This window comes from Oryza brachyantha, chromosome 3, assembly GCF_000231095.2.
Source record: "Oryza brachyantha chromosome 3, ObraRS2, whole genome shotgun sequence".
In the NCBI taxonomy this organism is placed as follows: Eukaryota; Viridiplantae; Streptophyta; class Magnoliopsida; order Poales; family Poaceae; genus Oryza; species Oryza brachyantha.
In genome coordinates, this window is record NC_023165.2 from 1,958,315 (window position 1) to 1,976,180 (window position 17,866).

General features: G+C 42.2%; 1 protein-coding gene across 1 annotated transcript; it reads left to right on the forward strand.

Moving 5' to 3' along the window:
* Nucleotides 1-8,439: 8,439 nt before the first annotated feature.
* On the forward strand, nt 8,440-15,670 carry LOC102705706 (ABC transporter C family member 13). Its single transcript, XM_006650964.3, has 11 exons — nt 8,440-11,052; nt 11,128-11,448; nt 11,533-11,619; nt 11,868-12,545; nt 12,637-12,801; nt 13,569-13,863; nt 14,011-14,225; nt 14,318-14,623; nt 14,703-14,766; nt 14,866-15,105; nt 15,237-15,670. The coding sequence occupies exons 1-11, from the start codon at nt 9,013-9,015 to the stop codon at nt 15,338-15,340; spliced, it is 4,515 nt and encodes a 1,504-aa protein (XP_006651027.3). The 5' UTR covers nt 8,440-9,012; the 3' UTR covers nt 15,341-15,670.
* Nucleotides 15,671-17,866: the final 2,196 nt, after the last annotated feature.

Genomic DNA, 17,866 nt, shown 5'->3' on the forward strand with positions numbered 1-17,866 from the left:
AATTAATCAATCAGCCATTCAGTTCTGAAAGCTACGTTATTGTTTTGTACATAGGAAACAAGTACATCACGATCGACCGGTCTTTTTCTAGGGTTTGGTTGTTGTCATGCTGTTTTCAGTCTCGTAGGCGGTCAAATATAATGTGATATCTCCAAACAATATCTACACGCAAGTTTCTGTTTTCGGGTAAGTTTGGCACGAGACATCTACTTGTGCGGCTCTGCTTGTATAGTACTGTACTACAAATTGCCAATCGATTTGAATTCCGTCGCATTAATTTTTGGCTTTTCAAACGGAATCATGTCAAACTCGACAGACCATGTGATTAATTAATTTCTTGCCGAAACGACAACTCGCATGAAGCTGATTTGCTGTGTATATATAGGTGGATTTATAGGTGCATGCATGCATGCTCCAATTTGCACACGAATCTATATCTTGCTTTACGTATTTGCCGCGCTGGCAAGCATGCATGCAAAGCTAGCTAGCTGACACTTTCGGCTCCATTAATCTGTCAAGTACGTACACGCACTTTTTTTATCGATATTACGCGCCAAATTAAAAAGGGTTCAAGATTCGTGTTCGTGCTTGCTCATCCGTCCACACTGCCTGATCGAAGTAGCTTGTGTTTTTTTTTCGAATGCATTATCTATATATGAATTAAGCTACGTAGGATCTCAGTATCTATGTATTTATATAATTTATATCGCTTTAGATAAGAGTGCGAATTTTTTAAAAAACTTTAGCTATCAAGAGATATCGTTGCATCTATATATATGAGCAAGTCTTATATATGGTAGTGGGTGTTAATAACATCTAATTTTGTCTTAATACACTGAAAATATTACCAATCAACTCTTCGCTTCCTCTTCTTATCTCTTAAAGTTGTACAAGGATTATCTCTTACACAAGGGATAACTCATCCCCTTTATTTCCTTCTATCCTCATGTCATTTTTAAGTAATTAAGTCTAACTAGTACTTGCTCTAATAACTTCTAAAATATTTAGTTTGAACAACTCTATATAATAAACTCTCCCCGTTTCATATTACAAGACTTATTGACTTTGTCTAAATTCTATATGTTTTTACATATATCTAGATTTAGTACACGTATGAATCTAGACAATATCAAAAAATATTATAATATGGAACGGAGGGTATATAAATGGGTATTAAAAGCTAAAAATAAATATTTAGTATATATAATCATAATTGAAGATTTTAAAAAATATATTATGTTGTTATCTAAAACGATAAGAATTATCAAATTTAATGGAGCATTAACAGTACATGGATCTGCCTAACCTTTAATTCGGCTTTTCGACCGACTTAACCCATTCTAATAGTGTGTCCTTTGGCACTATAGTGCAACGCATGCGTCTCTGATGCATGCAGGCACCCAGTTCACATTGTGGTCTTTTTCGATGCCTTTGTCAAAAGCTGCTTAACATATGGGGAAAATGTTTTTGTGTTGCTTTGGACGTGAACTGCATACCAACTCGCACACGTACACGTACGCTTGGTACAGTACTTAGTCGTACAGATGCAGCCATGCGAAGCGCATGCCGTTAATCGGTGGTTACATATACATGCCTCTGGCTTCTTCGAGCTACTCCTAGCTAGCTTTTCCTGGCCTCCGTGCACACGCACTGAGGCACGTACGTGTACGTAGTCCACCAGTATTTTCTCCCCCGTTCCGTATTATAAGACTTTCTGATATTGTCTAGATTTATTTATGTGTTAATGAATCTATATGCATATACAAAACATGAATCTAACAAATTTAGAAAGTCTTATAATATGGATCGGAAAGAATACCTGTTATACGATATTGTTTTGTTAATTGTCTGGGTTGAGGACACAGGGCATCCCCTTGCCGACCATATGATATGAGATACATTTACTAGTTTATTGGCATGGTTTGTGTGGTTTTACTATATGTTACACATAAGGGCGGGTGCGCCAGCTATACCATGGCATATGTTGTATATTTAGGAAGTTAACATATATATATAAATACAGGAGTACGAGCATCACCAAGAGGCGAGACAGAATCACCTTAATTGAATCGTGTTGTCAATTTTACAATTATAGCCAAATTTGCTAAAATGGATTCGACAGTATTTAGGTGTGCATACCTTTAGTTAAAATCCTAGATTCGACACTGATTACATGATGTATTTTAGGAAAAAAATATCCAAATTTCTAACCTTGCGATATGGTCATTCGTCTGTCGTCCCCATCTCTAGCGAGTTCCAATGAAACATGACTAACCCCAAACTTAAACAAAGGATCTCGGGGTCATGTTTTTAGGATTGGGAGATGGGGATGAACATAGTTCTCTAGGTTTAGAGGGATGATCATGGGACGGTGGAGTGGAACAAAGATGAAACAACTTTGAAGTCATAGGGTCAAGAGCTCGTGGTGGCCCAATGTTAATATTGGGGGACACTTGTGTTAGAGTGGTTAGTAGGCGGGAGTGGCGGTGGCGTCTCTGATGGTGATGGAGGGAGACATCGGAGATAAAGAAGAAGGCAGGGTTGGGATGCTCGTTGTTGCTTGGGAGAAGTGGAGGGAAGGGGAGCCTCACTGGTGTCGTTGGTGGGGGTGGCACAAGGAGGCCAAGGGGTGGCAGCACGTTGGCGTGGGGAGGTGGAGGAAGCAAGGATGGGGATGAGAGGGGAGCTTGTGTGTGCGTGCAGTTGTGACATCCGGAGGGGAAGGTGAGAGAATAACCTTTACTGCTCACACATGATCTCAAAGTAATCCTTACTATTCAAATTTGTCTGATTTTGAGAAAATGATCTGTTAGGTGTGTATAGGCATTCTCTTATGCGTGTGCGTGTGGTTTCACATCCTCACTACTATGACTATGTCATTTTGATTGATGAAACGTAGAAATAATATCCGAAGTTTTATAGTTATTTAATCGTATAAACGATGAAATTATGATGAATATATATATATATAATACATCGTTTATTAGTTCATGAAGCGTGTTAAAAATCCCAAAATAATCTAGTAAAAAAGAATGCAGCCGTACTCACATATTCAACACCAGGTTTATTCTTAATTTGTTGTACGCTGAGCAGTTTTTTTTTTAATCTGACGATACTGATAAACGCGTATTCGGATCCATATGATCCATGCACAAGGCTTAGGTAGTTAGCTGCAAACAGCACGTAATTTTATTAACCTAATTACGGTTCGTATCTTTGATTAAGCTGGTACGTCTGCTAGTTTAATTTGGCGATATATATATATATATATATATATATATATATATATATATATATATATATATATATATATATATATATTGAAAGAATTTGGCGATATATTATACTCCATGCGTGGCAGTGAAAGTTAATTCTGGCACTAACATGTGTGCCGCTAAGCTCACGTTTTACTACTGAACGAATAACCAGGAGCAAGCGTGCACCCATCTTCTTTGTCAAAATAGGCACAACGCATGAGCAAAGCAAACCTAATTAATAGCCAAAGGCAGAGAGAAACTTGGAGAAGTTTCAGAGCCTGGGTTCTTTTATAGATTATTCATGGTTTTACACGCACATTTTTAAAACTATTAACGGTGATAGTTTGTTTTTAGAAAAAATCAAACGACATATTTATAAACACAAAATAATTTATGAATAATATCATATTTCTAAAATAGATTTTTTTAAAACTTTCTAATAGTTAATTATATTATCTATATAATTAATCATTAAATAACTATATAAGAAATCAAATAACCCTTCATTTCCAACCTTCGTCCGTAAAAGAGTAAAAGAACACAGCTTTACACGTCTGATGTCTGGCATGGTCGTCATGTTTCTAGAAAAGAAGCTGCAAAATGTCAGAAAAAAGGTTGTTTTCGATCGAATTGGATTTGATTCCCTCGTCACCCAAATAACCCCAAATGCATATATCGAATAATCGATCGCACGGCGTTTAGGGGTAGTACCAGGCGCTGTGTCGATAATTCGTTTGATATTCTGTTTCTGTTGCTAAGACGTCTGATCGCACTAAAGAGTGTACATGTTCCCCGGTATGGCACGCATCGGCCAGTTTGGTGGCGCATCGTGTCGTAATCATGTATTACTTCTGTGTTAAAATATATTAATTTAGAATTAAATCTTACACTAATATTATATATATTATATATATATAAACTGATTATACAATTACCCCACATTCAAAGTGCACTCAACTCATTTCTCACATTTATTAGTAGATCATAGTATTTTCTTACTTTTAACTCACACTAAATAAACTAGAAATAATTATATTTTAAAACAAAGAAGCATATGTTTTGTGCCGACATCCGCAACAAAAAGCGCTCGGTTTCTTTACTAATTTTGCCGGGCCAAGTGTGTGCGCGTCGCAACTGATCGATCGAGAGTCAGTGAAGTGTCAAGTGGCGTTTGATTGGAGCGTGTCACCATGCAATGCAAAATAAAGAACAAAGTCGAAACCACGGGCAAGGATATGGTTAGGATTTTTCTATTTACGCACGTACGTCAGTACATGTTGTTTACTTATATATAGTTCTAATTAATTCCTGGAATTTTAGAGCTAGGTGCTCGATCTTAAGTTTTTCATAGCTAGTACATGATACACTTCCGTTTATAATTATAAGCCAAAATTTGATTTTTAGCTTAAATTTGGAGGTGACTTTAGTATTTTTTTATCTTAGTACTGTTTTAAATCGCTAAAAATATGTATGTAAAGTTTTTTATTTATAAATTATTTTTTTATTTATAAATATGCAATTTTGCTTTTCCCCTTAAAAAGTCAAAAGATCACGCTGAGATATTGGGGGGACTCATATTCTAGAAAAATAAAACACTAAGCGGTATATATGAGCATGCAAACCCTCTCCACTGTGCGGAAAAGATTTGAACCGTTCTCCGATCGATCGATTGTGCACTCATAAGCCAAGACAAATATAAATAAAGTAACTAAAAATAGTTTATTAGTAAACCTTTTATATTTGGGTTTTAGCAGTTTGAAGACCCATACCAGTAATAGTTTATGATGAAAAACTCTAATTCAACCCTAAAATTAAGTTTCACATTTAAATTATGGTCATAACTAACAAGTATAAATGATGTGAGGTCAACGGTCCTTATTAATCATCTATTCTTTTATACAGTAGATTCACAAGCGCGCATACCATTACATATGTAAAACGTTACATTTACAAATCCAATAAAATATTATCTAACACACGTTTAAAGAGATGAAAAATCAATATAATATGTTTACAATTTTATTAAATTTCTGCTAAAAACCCAATGTGTAATATTTGACATCAGAACTTGAACCCTACTTGCTTGATATTTAATGTGTCCGTTTTCTGCTGCGTATACCATTTGCTAGTTACAGTACTTACTAGCTACCTCCGTCCAGTCCATATTAATAGCAAAAAAATTATTTATATGTTTATATTTGTGCACCGAAGTTGCGAGTTAAAATAATTATTTTTTATTTAACACCATTGATTATTGTACCTACGTGTAATTGTTTGTCTTATTCAAAATTTTTATATAAATATATAAAATCACAATACCTTCTTAAAATTATTTTAGTAATAATAAATCAAATTATAATAAAGTAATTAATAATTATACATATTTTTTATTAGGATGAATAGCTAAATATAGATTAGAAAATTAACGGTATTAAGCGGGGCATTTAACTTTTTGCTACTTTTAGAAATGGCACCTAACATATTTGCCATCCGCTTTCTATAACACGTGGGGCCTCATATGTCTATGACATATGGGCCCAGTGGCAAATATGTTAGTGCTATTTCTAAGAGTGGCAAAAAGTTAATTATTCCGTATTAAGCAGGAAAAGTGGAGTGAGTAGCTAGTACAAATCGACGACATCAGACGGGCTTGCACACGATGGTAGTGACCAGACCAAACAGCGATCACGTTATGCAATCAGGCACTTTAGAGCTTTAATTAGGCTAAGAATAAGTAATCATATCTCGTCAGATGGGTCGTTCAGGTTATGCCGGATGAATTAAATGAAATTAAACCAGCTAATTAAACTCTGTTCATGCAGTAATGCATACGCACGATCAATCCTTGTCTGCCCGTGCATTCCCCGTCATACTCCAACCACCAATTAAAGCAGTAATCTCACCATTCCGTTCGTTGACGTTTTTTTTTTTCGGTGCTATCCTGGTTGGCATCATCAAGCTATACAAGGTTCATTTACACATGCACCCGTACGTACACGCAGTATATACGTGGATACACTTTATCAAGCACAATGTGGCCCACACCGATATCTTTTACTAACATGTCATCTTGACCATCTTCATGTGCATGCATGCTCTAGTCTAGCCTTAATTAGCCATTGGACGGTCGCATGATCGACCAAATTAATTAACCAGATGGAGTATAGGTGCGACGCGATGTTAATGCCACAGCCATATAGCATACCACTACCAATCTAGTAGCAGCTGAAATGGATCCATGTCAGAAAGCTATTTGTATGCCGGGAAACATGGTGATGAGCTGCCATAGGCTGCCATCAAAGTGGCCCAAAATGGCTCAAGCAGACGCACTTAATGAAGCGATCGGACAACTAGCTAGATCAAGATCCACATACGCCGTGGTCCACTGGTGCATGCAAAAGATTGAATATATAATCATCGCCGGGGATTATTTTTTGAGTGAAGTGCACCAGCGATCTCTAAACTTATGTATATGTGATATCTAGGTCGCTAAACTCTTAAAATGCATTTTTGGGTCCCTGAACTTATCCGGGGTGTCATATAGGTCCAAACAGGCTCCAACCCGCTCCATCCACTAACGTGACATGTCACGGTGGCGCCTACGAGAACGAAGAGAAAAGAATAAGGAGAAGAGATACTGACATGTGGGACCCATATGGCCCCACCAATACGTAAGCGCCATCGTGACATGCCACGTCAGCGGATGGAGCGGGTTGAAACCCGTTTGGACTTATATAACATCCCGGACTAGTTCAGGGACCCAAAAAATATTTTTAGAGTTCATGGACCTAAATAATATATACGTATAAGTTTAGAAACCGCTGGTGCACTTTGCTCTTTTTTTTTTTTCTTTGAGTGATGGTGCCATGGTACGTGGTGGTGTTGATGCACGAATCAACGCCAGCTCGAGACATATATTCCGTTGGAATAAAGTAATAAACCTTCATGCCACGGCGGCGGCGGCGGCATGGACTGTCAGGGTGCATGCGCTGCAGCGCGGCGGTGCTAGCTCGCTCGTGGCACGCATTTCTCCGGCTATATTATTCCGACGCCTCGGTACGTGCCGCTAGCTGCGCTTGCTGCTGCAATGCGCCACCCATCCGACGCAGCAGCGGTGGGCGTGGGCGTCCACCTGGCCGCGCGCGGCTGCGGCCGGAGCCCATGCAGCCGGCCACGTACATGACACCGGCGTTTGTTTGTTTGTTCGTTCGTGGAGGAGAAAATGAAAACGGTGTTGTCCGGTGTACGGGTTGGGTTCCAGTTCAGGACCCTGTGAGCTCCCGTAATGGAGTGCTCGTTCCGTTTCTTTCTTGTTTTTTTTTATAACGATGTACACTTTGGGTGACGAAGTACTGTGATGGTAGCACTTGTCACTCCGAAGTCTTAACGCGATCGCACGGATCCACATGACATGACAGAAGAAAGTCAGAAAACGGCCCGTGTCACGGTGGTGGATGGTCTCGTCGTGTTGCCAGTTCCCATCCATCCGCCGAATTCAAGCAAAAGCGCCCAAATTGGGTGGTTAGCTAGCGTTCATCTCTTGAACCGGACAGAAACCGATTCGATGCAGTAAAAAGTTCTCTTCGACCGCTGGCAGCGTCAGCTCCAAAGGCTACGCCACCCCCATCATTTCACTTATTCTCGTGTAACGTTTATACATCACAATTTAATTTTTTATTTTTAAATTTTGAGCGAATTTTAGTTCTTTTTAACCAAAATTTATTTTATAGTTTTTACTTTTAGATTGTTAAAAATACATATATTAAAATTTTGTTTATAAAATATATTGTTTACACCCAGACAATCACCGCGGTGTACGTGTTTTGTGAACCACATATCCCACTCTGTGAAACTGGGCCAATTAGCAACCAGGTTACCAAGTTACTATAATATGGCCGAATTTTATAAGACCAGATTACTATTTTTGTTTACACGTACGTCACCCCGCCACGGCAGGTCGGCAAGCACGCAGATCCGCGCGGCAAACAACACCAGGTTGGGTTCCAACGCCGCATGCAGCAGCAGCAGCAGCGGCGGCGGCGGCGGCGGCGTTGTGTGCGTCACCGCCACTAGCCCGTCCCGTCCGCGCGTAACGCGAAGCGAGAGGTGGAAAAAAAGGGAAGGAGAAAGCCATTCGCAACTCTCCTCTTTAAATGCATCATCTCCCGTGAGACCATCGTAGCAAACCTCACCACCACCCGTCACACGCCTTGGCTGGCTCTCCCCGCTCGTCGATCGATCGATCCTCCCCTCCCTCCCACGCCTTTGTCTTCCACCGCGCGCCGCCCAGCCAAAATTCACTCGCTCCTCCACACAACCGCCCGCCCGTCCCCCCCACCCACGCGGCGCGTCACCTACCACCACCGCATCGATCTCGTCCACCGTCCAGGTTGAGGGAGAGGGGAGTTGGTGAGGAGGGGAGGGGAGATCAGAGCAGCATCCTCGTAAGGCGCGCCGGCAATTAGGATTTAGGACTCGTGCTTGCATTACCGGAAAACCTAATCTCTTCCTCGCTCGACGAGGAGGGGAGGGGAGGTGAGGTGAGGGGGGGAGCTAGAGAACAAAGGCTTGGTTTGGTGCCATCTGGCGTCTCCGATGGCGTAACCCGCCGCCCCCCAGGGAGAGAGAGAGAGGGAGAGAGCTTTGCTCGGTCGCGGCCGCCTCTCTGCCATCTGCCCCTGCCGTGGCGAGGCCCAATGCCTTTTAAACCCCGCCCCGCTGCCATCCTGACGGCCCCGATCCCCACCGCCTACCAATGCCGCACTTCCGGAACCTCCCGCTCGCGGAGGCCGCCGCCGCCGCCGCGCACGCCGCGCTGCTCGCCCTCGCCCTGCTCCTGCTGCTCCTCCGCGCCGCGCGCGCGCTCGCCTCGCGCTGCGCGTCATGCCTCAAGGCGGCCCCGCGCCGTGCTGCAGCGGCCGAGGGGGCGCTCGCCGCCGCCGCGTCGTCCGCGGGCGCGTGGTACAGGGCCGCGCTGGCGTGCTGCGCCTACGCCCTGCTGGCGCAGGTCGCCGCCCTGAGCTACGAGGTCGCGGTGGCCGGTTCTCATGTCGCCATGGAGGCTCTGCTGCTGCCTGCGGTGCAGGCGCTGGCCTGGGCGGCGCTCCTGGCGCTCGCGCTGCAGGTCCGGGTCGTCGGGTGGGTCAGGTTCCCGGTACTGGTGCGGGTCTGGTGGGTGGTCTCCTTCCTACTCTGTGTTGGCATCGCGTACGACGATTCCAGGCACCTCATGGGCGATGATGATGAGGTGGATTACGCTCACATGGTTGCCAACTTCGCGTCGGCGCCGGCTCTCGGGTTCCTGTGCTTGGTTGGTGTCATGGGTTCCACTGGTGTAGAATTGGAGTTTACTGACGACGACAGCAGTGTTCATGAACCGCTCTTGCTCGGTGGGCAGCGCCGAGACGCCGATGAGGAGCCCGGGTGCTTGCGGGTGACTCCATATGGCGATGCTGGCATTGTTAGCCTTGCAACATTATCATGGCTTAGTCCGTTGCTGTCTGTTGGTGCGCAGCGGCCACTTGAGCTGGCTGATATACCCTTGATGGCACACAAGGACCGTGCCAAATCCTGCTACAAGGCGATGAGCAGTCACTATGAGCGCCAGCGAATTGAGCATCCTGGTAACGAGCCGTCACTAGCATGGGCAATATTGAAGTCGTTCTGGCGTGAGGCAGTGATCAATGGCGCTTTCGCAGCGGTGAACACGGTTGTCTCCTATGTTGGCCCATACCTGATCAGCTACTTTGTGGACTACCTCAGTGGCAAAATTGTATTCCCCCATGAAGGTTACATCCTTGCCTCTGTATTTTTTGTAGCAAAGCTGCTTGAGACGCTCACTGCTCGGCAGTGGTACTTGGGCGTGGATGTCATGGGGATCCATGTCAAGTCTGGGCTAACGGCCATGGTGTACAGGAAAGGCCTTAGGCTGTCGAATGCATCGCGGCAGAGCCACACCAGTGGTGAGATTGTGAATTACATGGCAGTTGATGTACAGCGTGTGGGGGACTATGCATGGTACTTTCATGACATCTGGATGCTTCCACTGCAGATCATCCTCGCCCTCGCCATCCTGTACAAGAATGTTGGAATTGCCATGGTTTCAACATTGGTAGCTACTGTGTTATCAATTGCTGCCTCAGTTCCTGTGGCGAAGCTGCAGGAGCATTACCAAGATAAGCTGATGGCCTCAAAGGATGAGCGCATGCGCAAGACAGCAGAGAGTCTGAAGAATATGAGGATTTTGAAGCTCCAGGCATGGGAGGATCGATACAGGCTGCAGTTGGAAGAGATGAGAAATGTGGAATGCAAGTGGCTTCGGTGGGCTCTGTACTCACAGGCGGCAGTTACATTTGTTTTCTGGAGTTCACCAATCTTTGTTGCCGTAATAACATTTGGGACTTGTATATTGCTTGGTGGTGAGCTCACCGCTGGCGGTGTCCTTTCCGCTTTAGCAACATTTAGGATCCTTCAAGAACCACTTAGGAATTTCCCAGATCTCATCTCTATGATTGCTCAGACAAGGGTATCTTTGGACCGGTTGTCTCACTTTCTTCAGCAAGAAGAATTGCCAGATGATGCAACGATAACAGTTCCGCATGGTAGTACAGATAAGGCAATTGATGTTAATGATGCTACATTCTCTTGGAACCCATCTTCTCCAATCCCTACACTTTCTGGTATCAACCTTAGTGTGGTGAGAGGCATGCGAGTAGCAGTCTGTGGTGTCATTGGTTCTGGCAAATCAAGCTTGTTGTCTTCTATACTTGGCGAGATACCCAAATTGTGTGGTCAAGTAAGTACATGCATACAGTTTTGGTGTTAAATTTCATCTTAGTTCTGTTACAATTTCCTTTTAACTCCTTTCCAGGTGAAGATCAGTGGATCAGCAGCATATGTCCCTCAGACTGCCTGGATACAGTCTGGAAACATTGAGGAGAACATTCTTTTTGGCAGTCCAATGGAAAAACAGCGTTACAAGAGAGCTATTGAGGCTTGCTCCCTGAAGAAAGATCTTCAATTGCTCCAGTATGGAGATCAGACCATCATCGGTGACAGAGGCATTAATTTGAGTGGAGGTCAGAAACAAAGAGTACAGCTTGCAAGAGCGCTATACCAAGATGCTGATATTTATTTGCTTGATGACCCCTTCAGTGCAGTTGATGCTCATACCGGGAGTGAATTATTTAGGGTTGGTACCCGTTGTTGCCTATTCTAGCTATTTCAAACGTCTTTTCCATTGCATAACATCCAATTCCAAACTTCTGTGTTACAGGAATATATATTGTCTGCACTAGCAAGCAAAACCGTAATTTATGTAACCCATCAAATTGAGTTTCTACCAGCTGCGGACTTGATACTGGTAACAATACACTTCTCATAATCTGAATATATTCAATCATTAATGCCCAAGAATGATATGTATTTCAATTTCCATCAGATTATTAAGCTGTTCATTGATGTGTAATTTATTCATGCTTTCCTATTGAGAGTTAACTACACCAGTCAGATTCTGTCTAAAAGCAAGTTATTATTTAGTTACAGTTTTCATGAGACTGCATTGTTAAAGATGAGTGGATTGATGCCTCTTTATGCTTCTGCATCGTGCAGGTTCTTAAGGATGGCCATATTACTCAAGCTGGAAAATACGATGATCTTCTCCAAGCTGGCACTGATTTCAATGCTTTGGTTTGTGCTCATAAGGAGGCAATTGAGACCATGGAGTTTTCTGAAGATTCTGATGAGGATACCGTTTCTTCTGTTCCTAACAAAAGACTGACGCCAAGTGTTAGCAATATAGATAACCTGAAAAACAAGGTGTCTGAAAATGAAAAAACATCTAGTGCACGTGGAATAAAGGAAAAGAAGAAGAAGCCTGAAGAGCGCAAGAAGAAGCGTTCTGTTCAAGAGGAGGAGAGGGAGCGAGGAAGAGTTAGCTTACAGGTTTACTTGTCATACATGGGGGAAGCATACAAAGGTACACTGATACCCCTCATTATCCTGGCCCAAACCATGTTCCAAGTGCTTCAGATTGCGAGTAACTGGTGGATGGCATGGGCAAACCCACAAACAGAAGGAGATTCACCTAAGACGGATAGTGTGATTCTCCTGGTTGTTTATATGTCCCTTGCCTTTGGGAGTTCATTGTTTGTGTTTGTGAGAAGTCTTCTTGTGGCTACATTTGGTTTAGCAACCGCTCAGAAACTTTTTGTAAAAATGCTAAGGTGTGTCTTCCGAGCGCCAATGTCATTCTTTGATACTACGCCGTCTGGTCGAATTTTGAACCGAGTAAGTTGGTCTGTTCTTTCTCCTGTTAATATTATTTGTAACACTTGCTCTTCGATGTGCCATTTCTAATTTAATTCATGCTTCATACCAGGTTTCTGTAGATCAAAGTGTTGTGGACCTTGACATAGCATTCAGACTTGGTGGATTTGCATCAACGACAATTCAACTCCTTGGAATTGTTGCTGTCATGAGCAAAGTAACATGGCAAGTTCTGATTCTCATAGTCCCTATGGCTGTTGCATGCATGTGGATGCAGGTAATTCCTAAAAAAGCAGCTTTTCTTCAAACCTGGCTGTTGCATCAGTTTCTTAATTTCTTTTATTGAGAATGTACCAGAATTAAACTTTAAAGGTAGGCATCTTATAAATCTTTAAAAGAACTTTGTGCACATATTGTTTATTAATAACCATCAGTAAACTTGCCAATTAGCCTTGTAAATTCTCTCTTCTTAATGAAAATTTGGTCGGCCTCTTCAGCTGACCCAGCAAAAAAAAAAAAAACACTTGCCAATTAGCTGGAATACCTGTGAATTAAGTGAATAAATTTAGGCACGCAGAATTTCTAAAGATACTTGTAAAGCAAGTAGCATACACACACAGTGTAAAGGTTGAAAATCCTCTTTATTCTACAATAAGTAGATTATTATGCACAGTAAATTCCTTTAATCAAAAGTCATGTACCGCCTTATTGCCTTTAGTCCACCTTTCCGTGTCAGGTAAACATGTGTCCACGGCTCTACGAACTGTTATGCTATAACTAGAATTCATGTTGCATAAAATGTCCCTGTAGAACTCTACTGGTTTGTTTGTCAATTTGTACTGGCAGAGCCAGCGAATATGCTTTCACAACCTGTTTTTGGTGTCCCTAATTCATTGTTGAGGCAGTGAAAATTGGTTTGTTTGTTTGTGTTTACGAAATGAGACATTTTACATTTCTCTTCATAAAAAAATGTCAGTATGATCAGTAAAATCTGTTTTCTGGTAATTCAGGGTGGTTTACTGATAAGCATTATCAATCATGCAGAGATATTATATCGCTTCATCAAGGGAATTGACTAGGATCTTGAGCGTTCAGAAGTCGCCGGTAATCCATTTGTTTAGTGAGTCAATTGCTGGTGCTGCTACAATCAGAGGTTTTGGTCAAGAGAAACGATTTATGAAAAGAAATCTCTACCTTCTCGATTGTTTTGCTCGGCCTCTATTTTCCAGCCTGGCAGCTATCGAATGGCTGTGCCTGCGAATGGAATTGCTCTCAACCTTTGTCTTTGCTTTTTGCATGGCAATACTAGTGAGCTTCCCTCCTGGCACCATTGAACCAAGTATGTCTTACCTGGTGTCACATGTGCTATTCTGTTGCATTTTGTGATATTTCTTTACCTAACTATTTACTTAGGCACAGAAGAAAATCTTGCATCACATTTTCAGTTTAAATTTTGCTTTATCTAAGCACTCTTCTGTTTTGATAGGTATGGCTGGGCTTGCTGTCACTTATGGACTTAATTTAAATGCTCGCATGTCAAGGTGGATACTGAGCTTCTGTAAATTAGAGAATAGAATAATCTCTGTTGAACGTATTTATCAGTATTGCAAGCTTCCTAGTGAAGCACCACTCATCATTGAGAATTGCCGCCCCCCGTCCTCATGGCCTGAGAATGGAAACATTGAGCTGGTTGATCTCAAGGTACAGTGATCCTGAACTGATGTGTAACTTACTATCTTCTTCTCCTAAACTAATCTTATTCGTGAATTTAATTCTATTATCAAACTTGACAGGTCCGCTACAAGGATGACCTTCCCTTGGTTCTACATGGAATCAGTTGTATGTTCCCGGGTGGAAAAAAGATAGGGATTGTAGGGCGAACTGGAAGTGGCAAATCTACTCTTATTCAGGCCCTTTTCCGCTTAATTGAACCTACAGGAGGGAAAGTTATCATCGACAATATTGATATTTCTAGAATTGGCCTTCATGATCTGCGGTCAAGGTTGAGCATCATTCCTCAGGACCCTACATTGTTTGAGGGTACTATCAGAATGAATCTTGATCCTCTTGAAGAATGTACTGATCAGGAAATTTGGGAGGTACATCCTGGTCACTTTCAATGCTGCACTGATTTTAAATGTATCATGGTTTTTATGGAAGAACCTTTTTTTCTTTCAGGCACTAGAAAAGTGTCAACTGGGAGAGGTCATTCGGACCAAGGAAGAAAAGCTGGACAGTCCAGGTCTGTTTCCATTTTGAATAGGTGGACATTTTCTCAAAGAGTAAACATGGTGTTTTTTTCCCTCTAAATTTATTCTCCTGGACGTCTGTGGAGCTGCAGTATTGGAGAATGGGGATAACTGGAGTGTGGGACAACGCCAGCTTATTGCACTCGGTAGGGCACTGCTGAAACAGGCAAAAATATTGGTGCTTGACGAGGCAACAGCATCAGTTGACACAGCTACGGACAATCTTATTCAAAAGATTATTCGCAGTGAATTCAAGGATTGCACGGTCTGCACCATTGCACACCGTATCCCGACGGTTATTGACAGTGACCTAGTCCTGGTGCTTAGTGATGGTACGGTCGCTTCACTTAATTAACCAAACGACCTAAGAAAAATTTCCTATTCAATGAGTCTTTGTTACTTATCCTTTTTACTTTGCGAAAGTTGTCTTTGCGATGAACTTATCTTGTCATTTTGATTTCAGGCAAAATTGCAGAGTTCGACACACCCCAGAGGCTCTTGGAGGACAAGTCCTCCATGTTCATGCAGCTAGTATCTGAATACTCAACTCGGTCAAGCTGTATATAGAGAGGCTTAGCTTAAACCCCCGCCAAGTAACGGCTGGTCGGTAGGATAGCCACATCCGCCAGTGGACACACCATAGAAGTACCAACACCATAGGGCAACAGCACAGATCGAGAACCGAGAGGTATATGAGCGGAAGGAAGTGTTCCCTGACCTGAATAAACCGTGGGATCGATGAGGGAATGCACCGGGCAACACCAAGGGAGGAGTTGGTGACATTACCGAAGCTGGTGCTTCTGTATGTATAACAATTCGTACTACTTCTCCCTTGCATAGTGGAAAAGGATGGGAATGTGCATGGGTAATAAAGGGGTAACAAGTTTCATTTTGGCATCTGATTGGAATGCTTTGTTTGCTGTATTGTATAGAACTCACGAACATGAAGCGGCGAGATTCAGATGTTACTGTTGGATCGAGTGAACAGGTCTCGCTGCTGGCTTGTTGAGGTTAGTAACTCCTTTTACCCTCAAATGGTTCAGCTTTATGCTGACTTTCTTAGTAGAAGAAGCAAATTTAAAGTAAAAGGGGGCAAGCTAGATGTTCATGTTAGTGCGGCTAGCCCACCCTTCCGTTTGCAGCTTTCTTCAGAAAAGCTTTCAGGTGCTACTCCGGACCTGCTACTCCTGCACTCTATCTCCACAGTTCCTCGGTAATTTGGTGTATCCCACCTAGTACTGAAGCTGCTTTGTGTGAATATTTGATTTGATTTTCTTCGTCCTCGCTGCGATCGCAAAAAGATACTACTCTTTTGCTACACCGGTTCAGCAGTGAATCTGCTGGCATATGTTAAAACTGAAGCAGTGTAAGTGTAGTTCCAGTTCAACAACGAATCCTCGTTGTGATGCCATCGGCTGTCTCTGCAAATCCTTTGAATAAGATAGGCGATGATGACTGATGAATGATCCCGTGAACGCGTGACGCATGCGACTTGGGCTGCACTTCCTACACAATTCCGTTTCGGGCGCCAGTATCACAATCCCATCTCCAGCAAGCTCCTCATGGGCTACACTTTGTTCGCAATCCCGTTCTGGCCCAAATAGCACGATCCGGCCCAATTTTTAATTCGGCCCGCTCAGAGGTAACAATCTCATCCAGGCCCAACTAACATAAGCCGCAACACGGCAACTCCGCTCCGGCCCATATAACATGGGCTGTAGACTGTAGTACGTCGCCGTCAAGTGCCGGGCCGTTTACCGTGGAGGCAGTTGTTGTTAACCTGTTCCTTTACCTGATTCCGCGTTAACGGAGGGCCTCCGTCTACCTGACATTCTGAGTTTCTGACAGCTTCATCTACACAAGTGAATTGATGTATTAACAATTATGTGGTTAAAAAAAACTATATGTGTTCTTAGCGGTATGAAAGAAAGGCTGAAAAATAAATTAGAATGAAAAAGACTCACGATCAACTCTAAAATTAAGGTTTTAAATTTAAAATTTGGCTTAAAAATATTAAAAAAAAAAAAGATAGGCCAGCAGCAAATTCTAGTACCTTTTTAGCCGGAATTACGTGCCATTGAGAAATAGGAACCTTCAACTAATGTTACATTAAATTATTCTATCACGAAGATGATACGTGCAAGAAACGGTCTGCAAGTTCTTTAAGCCTTTTACGATAAAGAGACTCACACGGCCAGCAGCTTTCGTCGACTACGTGTAAAGAGCTAGGCTATAAGTTGGCTAAATACTAAGGTGATAGAGAGATAGGGAAAGCAGACTATAAGCGTATAATCAACTCTAGCAAAAAACCAATAAACTTAGAGAGAGACAAATGGTCCATGTATTAATTATAAACAGTTGATTTCTATATGGGTGGTCTGAAAGAAGGCTATAAAAATTCTTATAGCCAACTTGCTAGATACTCCCTCCGTCCAGAATTGATCATCATATTATCAAAAAGCAAAAATTCCAAATTTGATCGGCTGAGAGGTGAAAGAAATCTTGAAAATGATGCTTTGTTGCTTCGTTTCTGTATGCATGCATGCATGCGTTTAATGCTGTACCGTATCCCAATCTGCAAAATGCTATCCACTCCATTCAATTCTGGACGGAGGGAGTATATTATTAACCTTGCTTTCATGGTTTTTAGAAACAGAATTATAAAGCCATCCTCAATATAAGTTTCATAAACACGATAACCTAGAGTGACATGTCATCTAAAAAGTTTGAAACTAGGATAAAACACCTCTCTCAATACATAGTTTCACCTATTGATGTTTTCTAGGTTACATGCAAGACACAAGTTGTCTGGGTAACAGTGCACAGAAGGTTTTATCTCCACGAAACTCATTTCATCTCTCTCTTCATTAATAGTTTGTCACATCATCAAAAATGTCTACATGACACCCTATTTATTGCCCATGAAACTCCCATTGAGATTGGCCTAAGAGCAAGGCTAATAATATAGCCAACAAGCTAACTATAAGACTCTTTATAGTCTTCTCTTAGTCCACTCATATAGTAGTTAGCTTTTTATCATTAGTGCAAGACCCACATGTCTTTCACATAATTTCTTGGTTCTTGTGTGAAGCT

What these genes read in the sequence shown, in the direction of transcription:
- LOC102705706 (XM_006650964.3), top strand. Translation starts at nt 9,013, where the DNA reads ATGCCGCACTTCCGGAACCTCCCGCTCGCGGAGGCCGCCGCCGCCGCC. An exon ending in TACCCAAATTGTGTGGTCAA is followed by an intron (nt 11,053 to 11,127) that starts GTAAGTACATGC and finishes ACTCCTTTCCAG; the next exon opens with GTGAAGATCAGTGGATCAGC. An exon ending in TTGCATGCATGTGGATGCAG is followed by an intron (nt 12,802 to 13,568) that starts GTAATTCCTAAA and finishes TCAATCATGCAG; the next exon opens with AGATATTATATCGCTTCATC.